The sequence below is a fragment of the Macadamia integrifolia genome, unplaced genomic scaffold (genome assembly GCF_013358625.1).
Source record: "Macadamia integrifolia cultivar HAES 741 unplaced genomic scaffold, SCU_Mint_v3 scaffold540, whole genome shotgun sequence".
In the NCBI taxonomy this organism is placed as follows: domain Eukaryota; kingdom Viridiplantae; phylum Streptophyta; class Magnoliopsida; order Proteales; family Proteaceae; genus Macadamia; species Macadamia integrifolia.
The window spans coordinates 35,162-48,723 of record NW_024870480.1 but is presented as its reverse complement, the minus strand read 5'-3'; the positions used below and the strand labels follow the sequence as shown (position 1 = coordinate 48,723).

Here is a 13,562-nt window from a genome sequence, read left to right as displayed (position 1 = left end):
CTCTTTTGGTGTAACTGGATATTCCTTACCTCGGGACCAAATTGGTTAATGGGCAGTCAAAATTGTGAAAGGCGTACCTGAACCTAGTATTCTTGGATGCCTTCTTCCTCTGGTTTATTTAGTTCTGCCTCTGCTTGGGATTTTATCCACTCGAAGCACCCCCGGTCCCTTGGCATAATATCATTTGGTTTAAAGGCCACGTTCCCCGCCATAGTTTCACTATTTGGCGCACAATCCCCAATTGCCTTCTCACCCAGTCTTTCCTGATCTCGCAGCACATTCAGGTTAACTCCTTCTACTATCTTTGCTAGAATGGTACTGAAGATGTTGACCATTTTTTTTTTCTGTTGTCCTTTCTCTACCACTGTCTGGAAGAAGGTTCATAGTCACTGCTATGAGAAGAAGAGTGCTCCCTCTTAGTAGAGAATAGATCTGGGTTGATATGACTTATACATGTTCTTCCATATATGACGTTATTGGTAAACTCGTCTTCTGCACCACCATCAACCATATCTGGATGGAGAGGAATCTTTATAGATGGACCTCCAACTCTCATTCGTTTGACAATATTTAGAATACCATCTATTTTGACGTCTCCTCCTAGATTGTATCTCAGCGCTCATGCCCTGTCAAAAATACCCCAAGGAACAAGCTTATTATTGTTACCTAGGATCTCCCCCCTTACTATTCTCTCCCCACCCTCCCCCTTATTTCTCCTTGGCCCTTTTAGGCCCTTTTTGGTTTGTTACCTTTGTACTTAGTTTCCCCCCCTTCCCCACTTGTATATTCTTTCTTCTCTTGGTAATGAATTTATTTACTCATCCAAAATAAATAAATCCCTCAAAATATTTTATGAAGGCCCATCATCAAAGCTTGAAATATAGCTTAAAATTAAGGATTCAAACTCAGGACCAAATTCATTAAAAGTTGAGATTGAGACTTGGGTTTAATAAGCCTTCTCCAACATGTTCCCACCCCCCACCATAACTGTCACACCCTAGTTCAAATTAAGCCAAGGTATGCCGCACTGGACACCCACATCCAGTCAGCCTAACCCTCCAAGATCACAACTGCAGTACCTTAATTTCACAAATGCCGCCAAGATCACAACTAAAAATAGAGTATGCTAATAAAAGCATAAAATATCACTGGTGATCCACTACATAATAAATTACAAATATACAAGATTCATTTGTAAACAACCCACAAGTGCAATATTACATCTTACATATAACATCGATATATATACATCAAACGAAACTACTGAATAATAGTAGTAAAATCCATCATCAACCCGGTGTCTCGTAGACACAAGCCTCACAACTGCCACTAAAATCCAATCATGCCTCAGTAGCAGTTCCACCATCTAAAAAGAGTAATCAACGAGAGGTGAGCTTCACAAGCCCAGTGAGTGGTGTGCATGTAAGCACACAACAAATGATGCAATGCAGTTCCACACAGACATATGATGCATATGAATCCATTTAGTATATTACTTTCTTGTCCATTACTGAGTCCATCATTTGGTATAGGTGCTACACAGCGTGGGTGGTATCCCCTACCCAGTACGTCGGGCTACAAAGATACAAGCTAACTGCTAGCAGAAGTCTATAGGTCTCAGAATCCTACACATTGGTAACCCCGCAAACCTCCAAAGGTAACCCCAACAGCCATTGTCCCAGAATCCTACGTACCGGTCACCCATGCTAGCCACGGTCCCGGAAAACCCCTTGGTCACCCATGCTAGATCAGCCTCTAAGTACAGTATGCCATACTAAGGATGTGGTACTCTCAATAACATACCACCCTTTTGGGATTAGCCAGTACCTAACCCCTACTGGCAAGGGTAGTAGCACCAGGGTCTGTGAATCCTAACCAAGTGCATTCTACATGCATCAATCACGTCCATAGCATTCAATCATCATTGGTGGCCATCACTGTAATACCGACCTCTGAGTCCATAGTACCGGATCCCCCCTCGGCCACACCGTGCCTCAAACCGTCGATGTTATAATCATTACCACTCATCTATATTACTACACATCCACAAAACCACGGTCACAGCAACCTCGGTAAAACATGTCACATAGGCAATTTATATATAACTTTATAGAAAATACATCCAAAATAGAGTTAGCACAACATTACACATGAGCATGCAAAAATAAAATATAAGAGAAACATTCTGCAAAATAAGGCAAACACCCACTCACCTCAAACCCGAAATCCAATTGTTACCGCTTAATTCCCGTCACCGTATATCCTCGCATGGTAGTTTAGTTCCTATACCAAAGGTGTATCACCACATTAAATATATATATATATAACCTAACATAATTCAGTATAACTCCCTATGCTGAACCTATACACCCTAAACAGTCCATATGCTTCCCCAATTAAAACCTTGGAAATGTCCCCAAGATACCCCTACCTATAGGGTCAAATTCAGGTAAAAAGGTAAAGGACATAACCCACAAGGGGTAGGGCATAGTTCAACCAAAAAAAGGGACTGGTCTGCCTCAAAAATACCCAACTGGCGGGTTCAAACCGGGTGGCCGCTTGTCCCAACCAGCGGGTCATTTCGACAGAATTTTATTCTGCCAGAATTGCTTTTGCTGGTCACTTTTTTGTTTAGGTTGTGCCCAAGGCCAAAAGCCATTATTCCCAACAACATACGGGGTGTTTTCTTATGCCTCTAGGATCAATAAACACCTCACCAATCATTCCAATTCCTTGAGCTAACTTGAGCCCACCCAATTCCATAAAATTCTATAATTTTAGTAACTGGGAATTGCTGGACTGAGAATTGTGCTTCTCCCTTCACCATTCCCTCTTAACTAAGGATGGATAGACATGACTACAAAAATATTATCCACATACCAGCCCTAATTAAGCTTCACACAGCCAACTAATTTAGGGATTCATATTTTAAGAAAGGGAATTGCACTAATTTAACCCCAAATTGACAACCTACATATCCAATTCATCCAATTTGGGTTATCCCATCTAATACATCACTCATATGAATCTGAAATTTTATAAGAAACATGGTAGTACCATGCATCAGTTCCAATTGAGCTCAACAATTGATTTTAGAGAAGAATAATCAAATCAACGTATCCCAAAACCCTATTCTTCATCAATTAAAATTCTGTTTTTGCTCTCTTGCAGAATTCAAGCCATACTCAGCCTTAATTCAACTCCAGTTTGCACAAATTTCTCCCAATTACTGAAAGCCCTCCATTCTAGGGTTTATATGAATGGGTTTCATGCAAATTGGGTCCCAAAACCCTTACCAAAATTGGGGTTTCTTCTACTGGGTTCTGAATTCAGCTCATAGGGACTCAATTGCAGTCCCTACATCACTGAAACCCTAAACCCTAGCTTACTACCTTAATTATCCTAACCATACTCATCAATTAAATAGGGCAGCAGCCTTACCTGAGTGCAGGCAGGCCCAAAATCGCAGCTCCAAGTACAGCTGCACTCTTCTTCTTCTTTTCCTCTGCTGTTCCACTGTACTATACAGAAAAAATGAGGAAACAGCAGCTGATATGCTGTTTTATAACTCAGCCAAAGGGTCCTTAGGGCCGTTTGGCTGACAACCTAATTTCCAAATTAATTCCTAAAAGTGATTCGAAAACCATAAAACTATTTAAAATTTAATTCTCATTGATGGACCCCACCAAATACTGACCTATTAGGTTGGGTTTGGTCAACAATTAGGACATCTACATAGTGGGTAAGTGCGAGGCTCAAGGGTGTAGGGATGTGGACCCCACACAGGAAAAACATATTTTTTGCATTCTGCCAGCACAACCAGCAGGCCGGTTGGCAGCTGGGTAACCTGCCCGTTTGCCCATTTTCAGCTCATTTGCTGTCCTAACTCCTGGGTTCTTAAGTCCACCCAATGTAGGACTGGTCCCACTCCTATTTTTACCATTTTACACCTCTTCCTAACTAGAGGATTACCAAACTTCCCTCTCTCCTGCTGTACAAGTGAATCCACCACAGCAAGACAACCTATCTCCTGTGCCAGCTAGGTCCTGACACTGAGCTCAGCTGCTTCCAGTTTAGGCTGTTACACTAACTTTAGAATCTGTTCACTTTAGAATCTGTTTTAGAACTTCTCTTATCTGAATCCTTCACACATTCAACCAAGTTTTATTTCGAACGATGCATATGAAAAATTAACTAGATGTAAAGTACTACATTCTTGCAGTCTATATGTCATCCAAGAAACTTCAATAGGAAGTGCTTCTAGTCAATGCATGTGGAAATAGGAAAGTAGCATGGACAAATAGAATCAGAAAGGGAATATAATTAAACAGAAAAATATGTCAGATACAAATCAAATAACATTCAAAGCAAACATGAATAGCAGAAGAACCTTTCCACTGCAAAGTGCTCAAGAAATCAGAATTAAATCACACACAAATATCCGTCATTCATTTTAACAACCAATTAAGTAAATTAAGGAAAGATAAATTCATCTGCGGAGGGGTGTGCATGCGGGTGTATGTTTGGACAGAGAGAGAGAGAGAGAGAAGAAGAATAAGAAGAAGAAGAAGAAGAAGTTACATAAATTCAATGTAAAGCTGGAAATTGGTTTATTTGAAAAATAACGGGGACAAAGCACATGCGTGCCCCAAAATGTTGTCTACATGTATTCTTATGGCCCCAAATGTTTCCTATGGGTGTGCTTGCTTGAATGCCCCGAAATGTTGCCTTCGTGTGCCTATTATGCCCAAAGGGTTGCCTACATGTATTCCTATGCCCCCAAAGTGGTGCATCAGGTTGATAGCCGGCACTTATTATAATTAGCCATAACCCATCAATCTTTTACATGGATCCTCACGCTCGTCCTTTCTTGGAATCTTCGTGTAGCCGACCCCATTAAGTTGGGATAAGGTTTTGGATGTTGTTGTTTCGTTGTTGAAAAAATTGTGGCAAAACCACAAAGCAGTCAGAAAAAAAAATAAAAAAAATAAATAAATAAAAAATTTAAAGGAGACATGATAATAACATAAACATAATCAATGAATATTATAAAATAAAGACGAAATGTAAGAAATTTTTCAAAGAAAACATCAACAAACTCAAAGCCATTACTCATCTAAGGTTATACTCTTACAAAATTCAGAAAGTAGAAAAGGAAAAGAATGAAAAAAATTAAAAATATCTAATGAAACAGTTTGAACATTGTAATACTAAACCCATAACCAGTATTTCTTGTCTATACAATTGATAAAGGCTTCAAAGACTTACTATTTGGTATTTTAAAGGATCACAATACTCAAGACCATTATGGAAGTATTATTGTCGGTTATTCCCTTCTCATGAATCATAGAGTGCCCAGCTGAAGTCAGGGGAGTAACCTTCTTCTTTCATTTTCACTAAAAGTTCATCCAATATATGGTAGATGGCTTCTGCTTCCGGGTGATTTCTGTCCCTAGCAATAAATGCATTCACCACACTCTTTATCTCAATCCAACTCCAACCAGCATCTTTCTTCACTCCTCTCTCTTCCATCATCTTCCTTGTCCTCTCGGAGTCCAACCTTTCCCCACACTCAGCAAGTAAGTTTGAAAGAAGAACATAATTTGCAGAATCCTCAGGGGACAATTCAATAGCCCTCTGTGCAGCGCACTTACCAAGCTTTAAGTTCATGTGCACTCTACAAGATCCTAAAAGAGTTTTCCATATCAAATAATCTGGTTGGAATGGCATGTGTTCAATGATCAGGACTGCGTCATCGAGCCTTCCCACTCGGCCCATCATGTCAACTAGACAAGCATAGTGAGAAATGGAAGGGACAATTCCGTAGCAACTCTCCATGATCTTAAAGTACTCGAATCCTTCTTCCACATAACCTGCATGACTACATGCATTCAAGATTCCCACAAATGTAGCATTGTTAGGTTTGATGGACCCTGATTCAACCATCTCATCAAAGAGTTGAAAGGCCTTTTTCCCATGCCCATGATGAGCATACCCGTGAATCAACGTGTTCCATGACATGAGATCGCGTCTGGGCATGCCATCAAATGTCAACCTCGCATTATCGATATTCCCACACTTGGCATACATATTAACAAGTGAGTTTCCTACGCAAACATCAGTATCACATCCTAGCTTCAATGCAAAACCATGAACCTGTTTTCCTTGATCCAATAAAGCCTGAGTAGAACATGAACTAAGAACGCCAGAAAATCCATATTCATTAGGCTTAGCTCCACTTTTATGCATTTGGCAAAACAAGCTTGTTGATTTCCCACTCAACGCATTTTGGGAGTAACCAATTATGGCTGCAGACCATGAAACAGTATCAGGATCCTGGATTTTCTCAAACACTTTCCCAAGCTCTTCTATCTTGCTGTTTCTTGCATACATGGTAACCAAAGCATTTAAGATCCGGTTGTCCAATCCCAAATTCAACTTTATTACAAAGCAATGGACTTGCTTTCCCATTCCCATGAACATAGAGGATAAACCACAAGCCCCAATCACAGCAACAAAGGTATACTTATTGGGTTTGATCCCTAAATTGACCATTCTATAGAACAACTCCAGAGCATCATATCCAAGCCCATTTCTGGCACAGCAGGAGATCATTGAGCTCCAGGTCACCACACTCATAGTCCCTAACTTTTCAAAAACCAGCATGGCACTCTCAAAGGAGTTGTTCTTTGAATAAAATTCAATCAGAGCACTTGCAGAGTAGAGACTCCGATCCAACAAGGTTTTAACCATGTAAGCATGAATCTGCTCACCAACCATTGGTTGACAGGCAACCAAAATGCTACTGATGGTGTGTTCATTTGGGTCCAGCCCCAACTTCCTCATCGTATCAAACAATCCAAATGCTGGTTCAAGCAAACCATTCTTTAAATAACCTCCAATCATAGAAGTGAAAGATACCAAATCAGGCTTCAACATTCTGATGAAAACTTGGTGGGCTAAATCAACTAAGCCGCACTTTGAGTAAAAATAAATCAAGCAATTTTCGATCCTATAATCACTAAAGAACCCAGCTCTTACAATTAAGGAATGAATTTGAATTCCAAAATTCAATGTAGAAAGGTCAGCACAAGCCTGAAGTATAACATTGAAGGTGACATCATTGGGAAGAACACCCACTTTAATCATCTCCCAAAACAAAGAAATGCCAACTTCCGGATAGCCATTCCGAACACAGCCAGAAATCATGGAGGTCCAAGTGACTACATTCCTTTCGGGCATTTCTCCAAACACCTCATAAGCATCAGAGATACAAGCAGATTTCATAAAGAGATCAATCAGCATTGACTGTAGAACAATCGGAGGTTCAAATCCTTTTCTTTTCATCTTCAAACACAAGTCCTTTGCTTCATCAAGTCTCTGCAACTCCAACAATTTCTGCAGAGCATGGGTATATTTCAGCTCTGTGATTGATTGCTTTGAGATGGGCTTGAGACCAAACTCTGAAATTTTTTCTACTCTGCTTTCTTTACATTTGATGTCGTAATTTTTGCTTGCCTTATTTGCCTTGGACTCAATCAGTTCTCTGTTTCTGGGATGATTAATATTCTCAATCAGTTGAGAGGTATTCCTAAACTTGTGTAAGTCTATCTGGTCCAAAAAGCTTTGAACAAGAGTAGATTTGACAAAATTTTAGCTGATACTGACATTCACTTATGGGGCAACATTACAGTGATTTTCTTTGTGTGGGTGTTTATGAGAATGAAAAATGTCATATATATATATATATATATACACACAGAGAGAGAGAGAGAGAGAGAGTGGGGGGGATTATAACATATTATATTGACATGAATAACTTCTTGCACAATTCGATTGAAACTTTAGGTGAAGAAAAGTATTCCAAGCTGATCCAAACAGTAGAAAAAATTAACTAAAGGAAACATTATTTCAGGGAAGACAGTGGCAAAGATTTCATTAAGAAAAAAAAAAAACACAAGTTTTCATCTCAATTTCAGCCTCAGCCGAAAAATACCCCTCTCCCCAAATCAAAAACTGATTACATAAAAAATCACCTGTAAACATATACAGAATCTTCACCAAAAAAACATCATCCGAAACAATAAATGCTTTACCCATTCCTTATAATTCGACAGTGGCAAAGATTCCATTAAGATAAAGAACACAAGTTTTCATCTCAATTTCAGCCTCAGATGAAAAATACCCCCTCCCCAAATCAAAAACTGATTACATGAAAAATCACCTGTAAACATATACAGAATCTTCAATAAAAAAAATTATCCAAAACAACAAATGCTTTACCCATTCCGTATAATTCGACAGTATCTGACCAAAATCTGATGAATGACCAATTTTAAACTCCTCTGGTCTAAAGCCCAAATAAATATAAAATGAAAAATAACTGTTTTTCCTTAAAAATTATATTTCACTACAACCAAATGCATATACGTATTGCAAAGGGAAGCATTTTTGCAATATCCAACCCTCCCCAAATCTACCTCCCAGGAAAAATTTCTGATGCAGATCTCATCACAAAGGATGAGAAGAAGGCCAGCCAGCTAGCCTTTGTGGATGGGCTTGGTCCAACTTGTGGCCAAGTGATGTAGATAAGTCACTTAATGGGCTTATTTTATTGCAGATAAGCCTGGGTTGGGTCATGTATGTGTTGGGCCTTTGATCCCTTGGGTTTTATTTGTAATGGGTCACTTTAATGGGCCTAAAATATGGGTAGAAAATAAGAAAACGGGATTTAATTTATTAGTTTAGTTAGAGTCCTGTTTTGAGTCTATTTCCTTTGTTATTTCAGTTTGAGTCAGTTTAGATTTCCCTATTAATGAATGACTAGTTAGTTACCTACTCCATGTTTCTAGTCTAATCCTATTTGGAGTCCAACTTCTATTATGTAAGGTCTCTAACTCCTAGTTATGGTATGACTACTAATCTGCCCTATATATATATATATATATAAGAGCTTATGTACTCTCAATTCTCAGATTTGAATAATGAATGATTACAGTCAATTGCTTAAACAGCCAGGATAGCTGCGGGTGAGAAGCCCGGGCTGAGATAGTCACTCCTCTCCCACATTCTCCTTGTCATTCCTTTACTTTTTTGCAAATTATTTACTGTTATTAATTGTTTAGTGTAAGAAGAATTCAGATCTGTCCAAGTCTTCAAAGCCAGAATCGATAGCCAAGAATTCCCCGTTCTTGAAGTCTGCGATCTCTCTCTTCTCCTCTATTATGAATCTGATCAAGGAGCTGCTGTTGAGGGTTGTTAGAAGTCATTGTAGGACTACTCAATACTCCTCATGAAGCTGTCCAAATCACCCAGTTGCTGTTCCTGCAAAAATCTTCAGATTCTCTCTCCTAGGTCTGAAAATCAAGAAAGTACATACATAACTCCACAGCCGTTGGAAGACTATCAACTTTGGGGGTTTTTGTACCCTCCCTAGGCCCTACAATCGACCAAGTTTGCAGCTCAATTGAAGCCCCACAAACCCAGCCTCACCTCTCTCTCTCCAGCCCTATCGCAGGTCATTCTTTCTCCAATCGGGTTGGTTTTTGGGCTAGTTTTTCTGCTGCATTGCTACTGTATTCTTCGGGGTTTATTTGCTGGTCTTATTCCCTTGTTCTCCTGGGTTTACTTCTAATTATTGTCAAGCTAGTTAAGTGAGTCTTATTTTTCTTGTTTGGAGTCGCAATATACAGTTGGGGTAGTTTACTTGTAATCTACTTCTACATTACCAGGCTTGGGGCCCATTTAGTACCCTTTAGTAGTCTTTGCAAGGGAGACAATTTCTAGTTTTTATGCTATGTTAGACACTAATCTATTATTCCTTAGTATATTTACCAGATTTGTTAATTGTTTTTTATATTCTAATTTGATCAGTCGTAAAGGAACCTCATTTCCATGCAAGAAAGGTCCTGATGTTGTGTTTCATCAAATCAATAAATAAGAAAAGGGGTTCCCACAATTTTGATAAGAAAATTATATGGTGATTGTGCTGTTTTCCTCATGTGAAGCAAGAATTTCTGTGAGATGCAGAATACCCTAGTGAGAAGATAGCTGGTGGCTGGTGAGAGACCAGCAAAGCTTGAGTGAGAAGCTTTTGCCATATCAATATCATCAGTTGGTTTGTTTCCATCCTTTCAACTGGGTTCCTCCGTATCAAACTAAGTAGTGAGATTGTTTTCTTTGATTTAAAATCAATTGAAAGCTGACTGAGATTATAATCTATGGTGATGCATATCTATTTGAAGTCTGAAGTTTCTGTTGGCCATAAACTTATTGGCGGTTCTCTGTTTCTGCATTTATTTGGCTGCAACTTTGAGGTACTGTTATCTAGCATCTGACCCTTGGAAGGCTGAGATATCTTGGGGCTCCTAGTTGATTTTCATACCCTGCCATTGACCCTGGTGAGGACCTGTCCCATCAATAGGGGACTTCTGGTGGTTTATTGATGAGGAGGATGACCAGCAAGTCTCTCAATTCAGGGTAGGCATGAAAACTGAGGTTCATGTTAAAATTGGAGTTGCTAGGTACAAGATTTGCATGACTATTTCTAAAAGCCACTTCAATCGGAAGATCTCTTAAGGATTTCTATTAGACGAGTCAATTCCCAATTTGGAGAAGGTCAAAGAAGCATTAAAACTACCAAACCTACAGGTTTTACAAGATGATCTACACCTTCAACCACAGATAGAAAGGAAAGGCTCCCATGAATACTGTTATCACTGCAACAACTATGGTCACTTTTTTACCAAGTTCTAGCCCCAACGCCCAAAGAATGCTATTGTGGCAACCGTTAAAGCCAATCCAGAGATAGAGTTTTACAATGGACTCCCTCCTGAGGAGGAGGTTGAAGATCAGCCTACTAATGATGATTTTGAGGAAACTCATGGCACTCATGCCTTGTGTTTGGTCCCAACAAATGAGATTATTGGGAACAATGATGAAGAACTCAAGGAGCTTAGCACTACACTGGAGTTTGAGATGGTGGAAGTCAAGGATACAAGTTAAGGAAACTTTGTGGACACAACATTCAAGTATACATCTTAGAGGTTGAGCACATAGACTTAGTCATTCCACCCAATTATTTCGAAAAAAGATCTCCTCACTTTGAGGACTATATTCCCAATTTTCAAGAGTTTCCAGAATGCTGCTTGAGCTGAGATAGTGCATTCATCAAAACAGCTGACCCCTTGACTTTCAAAAACTAAAGGTCATTTTTTTTTTTTTTTTTTTTTTTTCAGTACGGGGAGAACTGAAGCAGATCTCAACACAAAGGACAAGAAGAAGGCCAGCCATACTGGCCCATCTCAAGGCAGCCTTTGCTTTTAGGCTTGGTCCAACTCCTGAGCCAGGTTTGAAGCTAGTATCTATTTTATAGTAGTGTCTAATTTTATAAGTTTTAAGTTGTAAAGGAACCTCCTTTACATGCAAGGAAGGTTGAAATGTATTGTATTTCATCAAGTCAATAAATAAGAAGGTTGTAGACTACCTCCCACAATTTTGATAAAAAAGACTCATGGCTGTTGTGCTGTTTTTGAGATGCAAAATACCCTAATGAGAAGCTAGAGGTGGCTGGTGAGAGATTAGCAAGGCTTGAGTGATAAGCTCTTGTTATATCCCTATCATCTATTGGTTTGTTTCTATCCTTTCAACAGGGTTTCAGAGCATCCAAGTAGTGGGAATGTTTCCTTCAATTAAAGATAATTGAAGGCTGACTGAAGTTATAATCTGTGGCGATACAAATCTATTTGAAGTCTGAAGTTTCTGTTGGCCATAAACTCATTGGCAGTTCTCTGTTTGGCTGCAAATTTGAGGTACTATTATCTCAACATCTGGGCTTTGGAAGGCTGAGATATATTGGGGTTCCTAGTTGATGTTCATACCTGCCCTTCAACTCTAGTGAGTGTTTGATCTGTCCTGTGGATCGTTTAGTTACTATTCTGTTGACTTGATGAACTGTGAATTCTGGCTATCGGTATTTGTCGATTTTATGTATTGTGTTCTAAATGATGTGTGGAGAATGTGATACTTGTTTGACGCTGATCTGCTTTGTTTCCTTGAAGTTATACCTTTGTTTATAAATCCGGAACTCAGATTCTACTTTGGTTCACTTGGCCATATCATTATATCCAACCATTGGATCAGAATCAAACTTTGTGGGTTTGGAGTACTAGGGAGGACCTAGTTACTATCTTGTTTTGGGACTGATCTGAGAGTGATCTTATAGAAGATTTTCCCCTGCTGGTTTAAGCCCTTCGGTTCTGCTTGTGGGTGGGATTCTGAAATCTACCATGGCGTTTGATTTAATTCATTAATTTCTCACCACTTCCATCATTTGGTCCATCATATTTAAGATCCACAAATTCAATCCCTTCTTCATTTCTAATTAAAATAGAGATGGAAAACAAGCCCACACACCTCCAAGTTCCCCTCAATGCTGTCTTATCTCAAATATCAAAACCAGCCCCTCCCATGTAAGCATTTTAAGTGGGTAAAATATTTTTATGGGTTTAAATCCCCTCTCCCCATCTCCTCTGCCGGTAATGAAAAACTCAAGGACCAATCAAGTCCAGTTAGAAGTACACATATTAATCTTTCATCTTATGATATTGCCATGTGTAGCAGATTTTTTTTTTTTTTCTTGGGTGGGGACTGGGGGTGGGTAGTAAATATGCATTCAAGATGTTAATCATCCAATTTATCTAAAATTTCATCTCTACTTGCATCTGGGGGTGGATTTTTTTTGTCATTCTTTGAATCCATTTTGAAATTGCAATGCAACACTTCCTTCACTACAGGTTCTAATAGAAAAACTCAAGAATCCAACTCTTTTTTTTTTTTTTTTTTTGGGGGGGGGGGTGTGTGGTGTGGGGCGGGGGCGGGGCGGGGGTGGGGGGTGGTGGGTGTTGGTGGGGTGGGGGAAGGGGGTTAGGTTGAATTATAATATATTATATATTATAATATATATATATATAAAGGCAATAATCAGAAAGAAGTTGATGGATGATACAGTCAAAGAGAGTAGCTGAGGTCTGAGGATCAAGATTACCGAGCAGAACGCAGTTCTGAAGGAGCCCATGAAAGCGAACTCCTCTTCTTTGGTATAGAACCCGAGTTAAATGAATCGTCACAGAATGGGAGAGAGAATCCACCAGAATGAGAGATTCCAAATCCGTAAATGGTGATCAACATTTCCCGCTATAAACACCTCTTTCTTTCTCTGGCACTCAAAAAGACGCAGACAGAAATGGATTAGTGCTAGCTGGTGAACTGTGAGCCACGTCGGATGGATGTTGCTTGATTTTAATTTCCAAATTTTAAAGGGGGGAAAGAAATATATAAGCTATCCACTCCGATGTTATGTTTGGATGTCAAGAAAAAATTAAAAAAAGAATAAGGATGATCCATAGCCGATTTATGTGTCTATCTCTCTCCTTAAATTGAAATTAAAAAAAAAAAAAAAAAATTGACAATCTTCCAACTAGTAAGGCCAGTTCCTTCATTTAGGCTATGTTTCTTGAAACTAAATCAAAATAAATAAATTAAAGAAAATATCAAAGCGATAT

General features: G+C 39.1%; 1 protein-coding gene across 5 annotated transcripts in view; it reads right to left on the bottom strand.

Annotated features, from left to right (window-relative positions):
- Nucleotides 1-13,287, bottom strand: part of LOC122069165 (putative pentatricopeptide repeat-containing protein At3g01580) — a 30,300-nt gene extending 17,013 nt beyond the window's left edge. For 2 of the 5 annotated variants that reach the window (XR_006137383.1, XR_006137384.1), the window contains exons 1-2: nucleotides 13,046-13,287; nucleotides 5,269-7,552 (exon numbers count right to left, since the gene is read on the bottom strand). Coding sequence is in view for 1 of the 5 variants with exons in the window: in XM_042633114.1 (XP_042489048.1) it covers nucleotides 5,338-7,552; nucleotides 13,046-13,188 (2,358 nt within the window). In the remaining 4 variants the exon portion in view is untranslated. Of the gene's footprint in view, nucleotides 1-5,022; nucleotides 7,553-13,045 lie in introns of those variants that run through there. The other 3 variants (XM_042633114.1, XR_006137386.1, XR_006137385.1) reach the window with 3 other exon arrangements.
- Nucleotides 13,288-13,562: the final 275 nt, after the last annotated feature.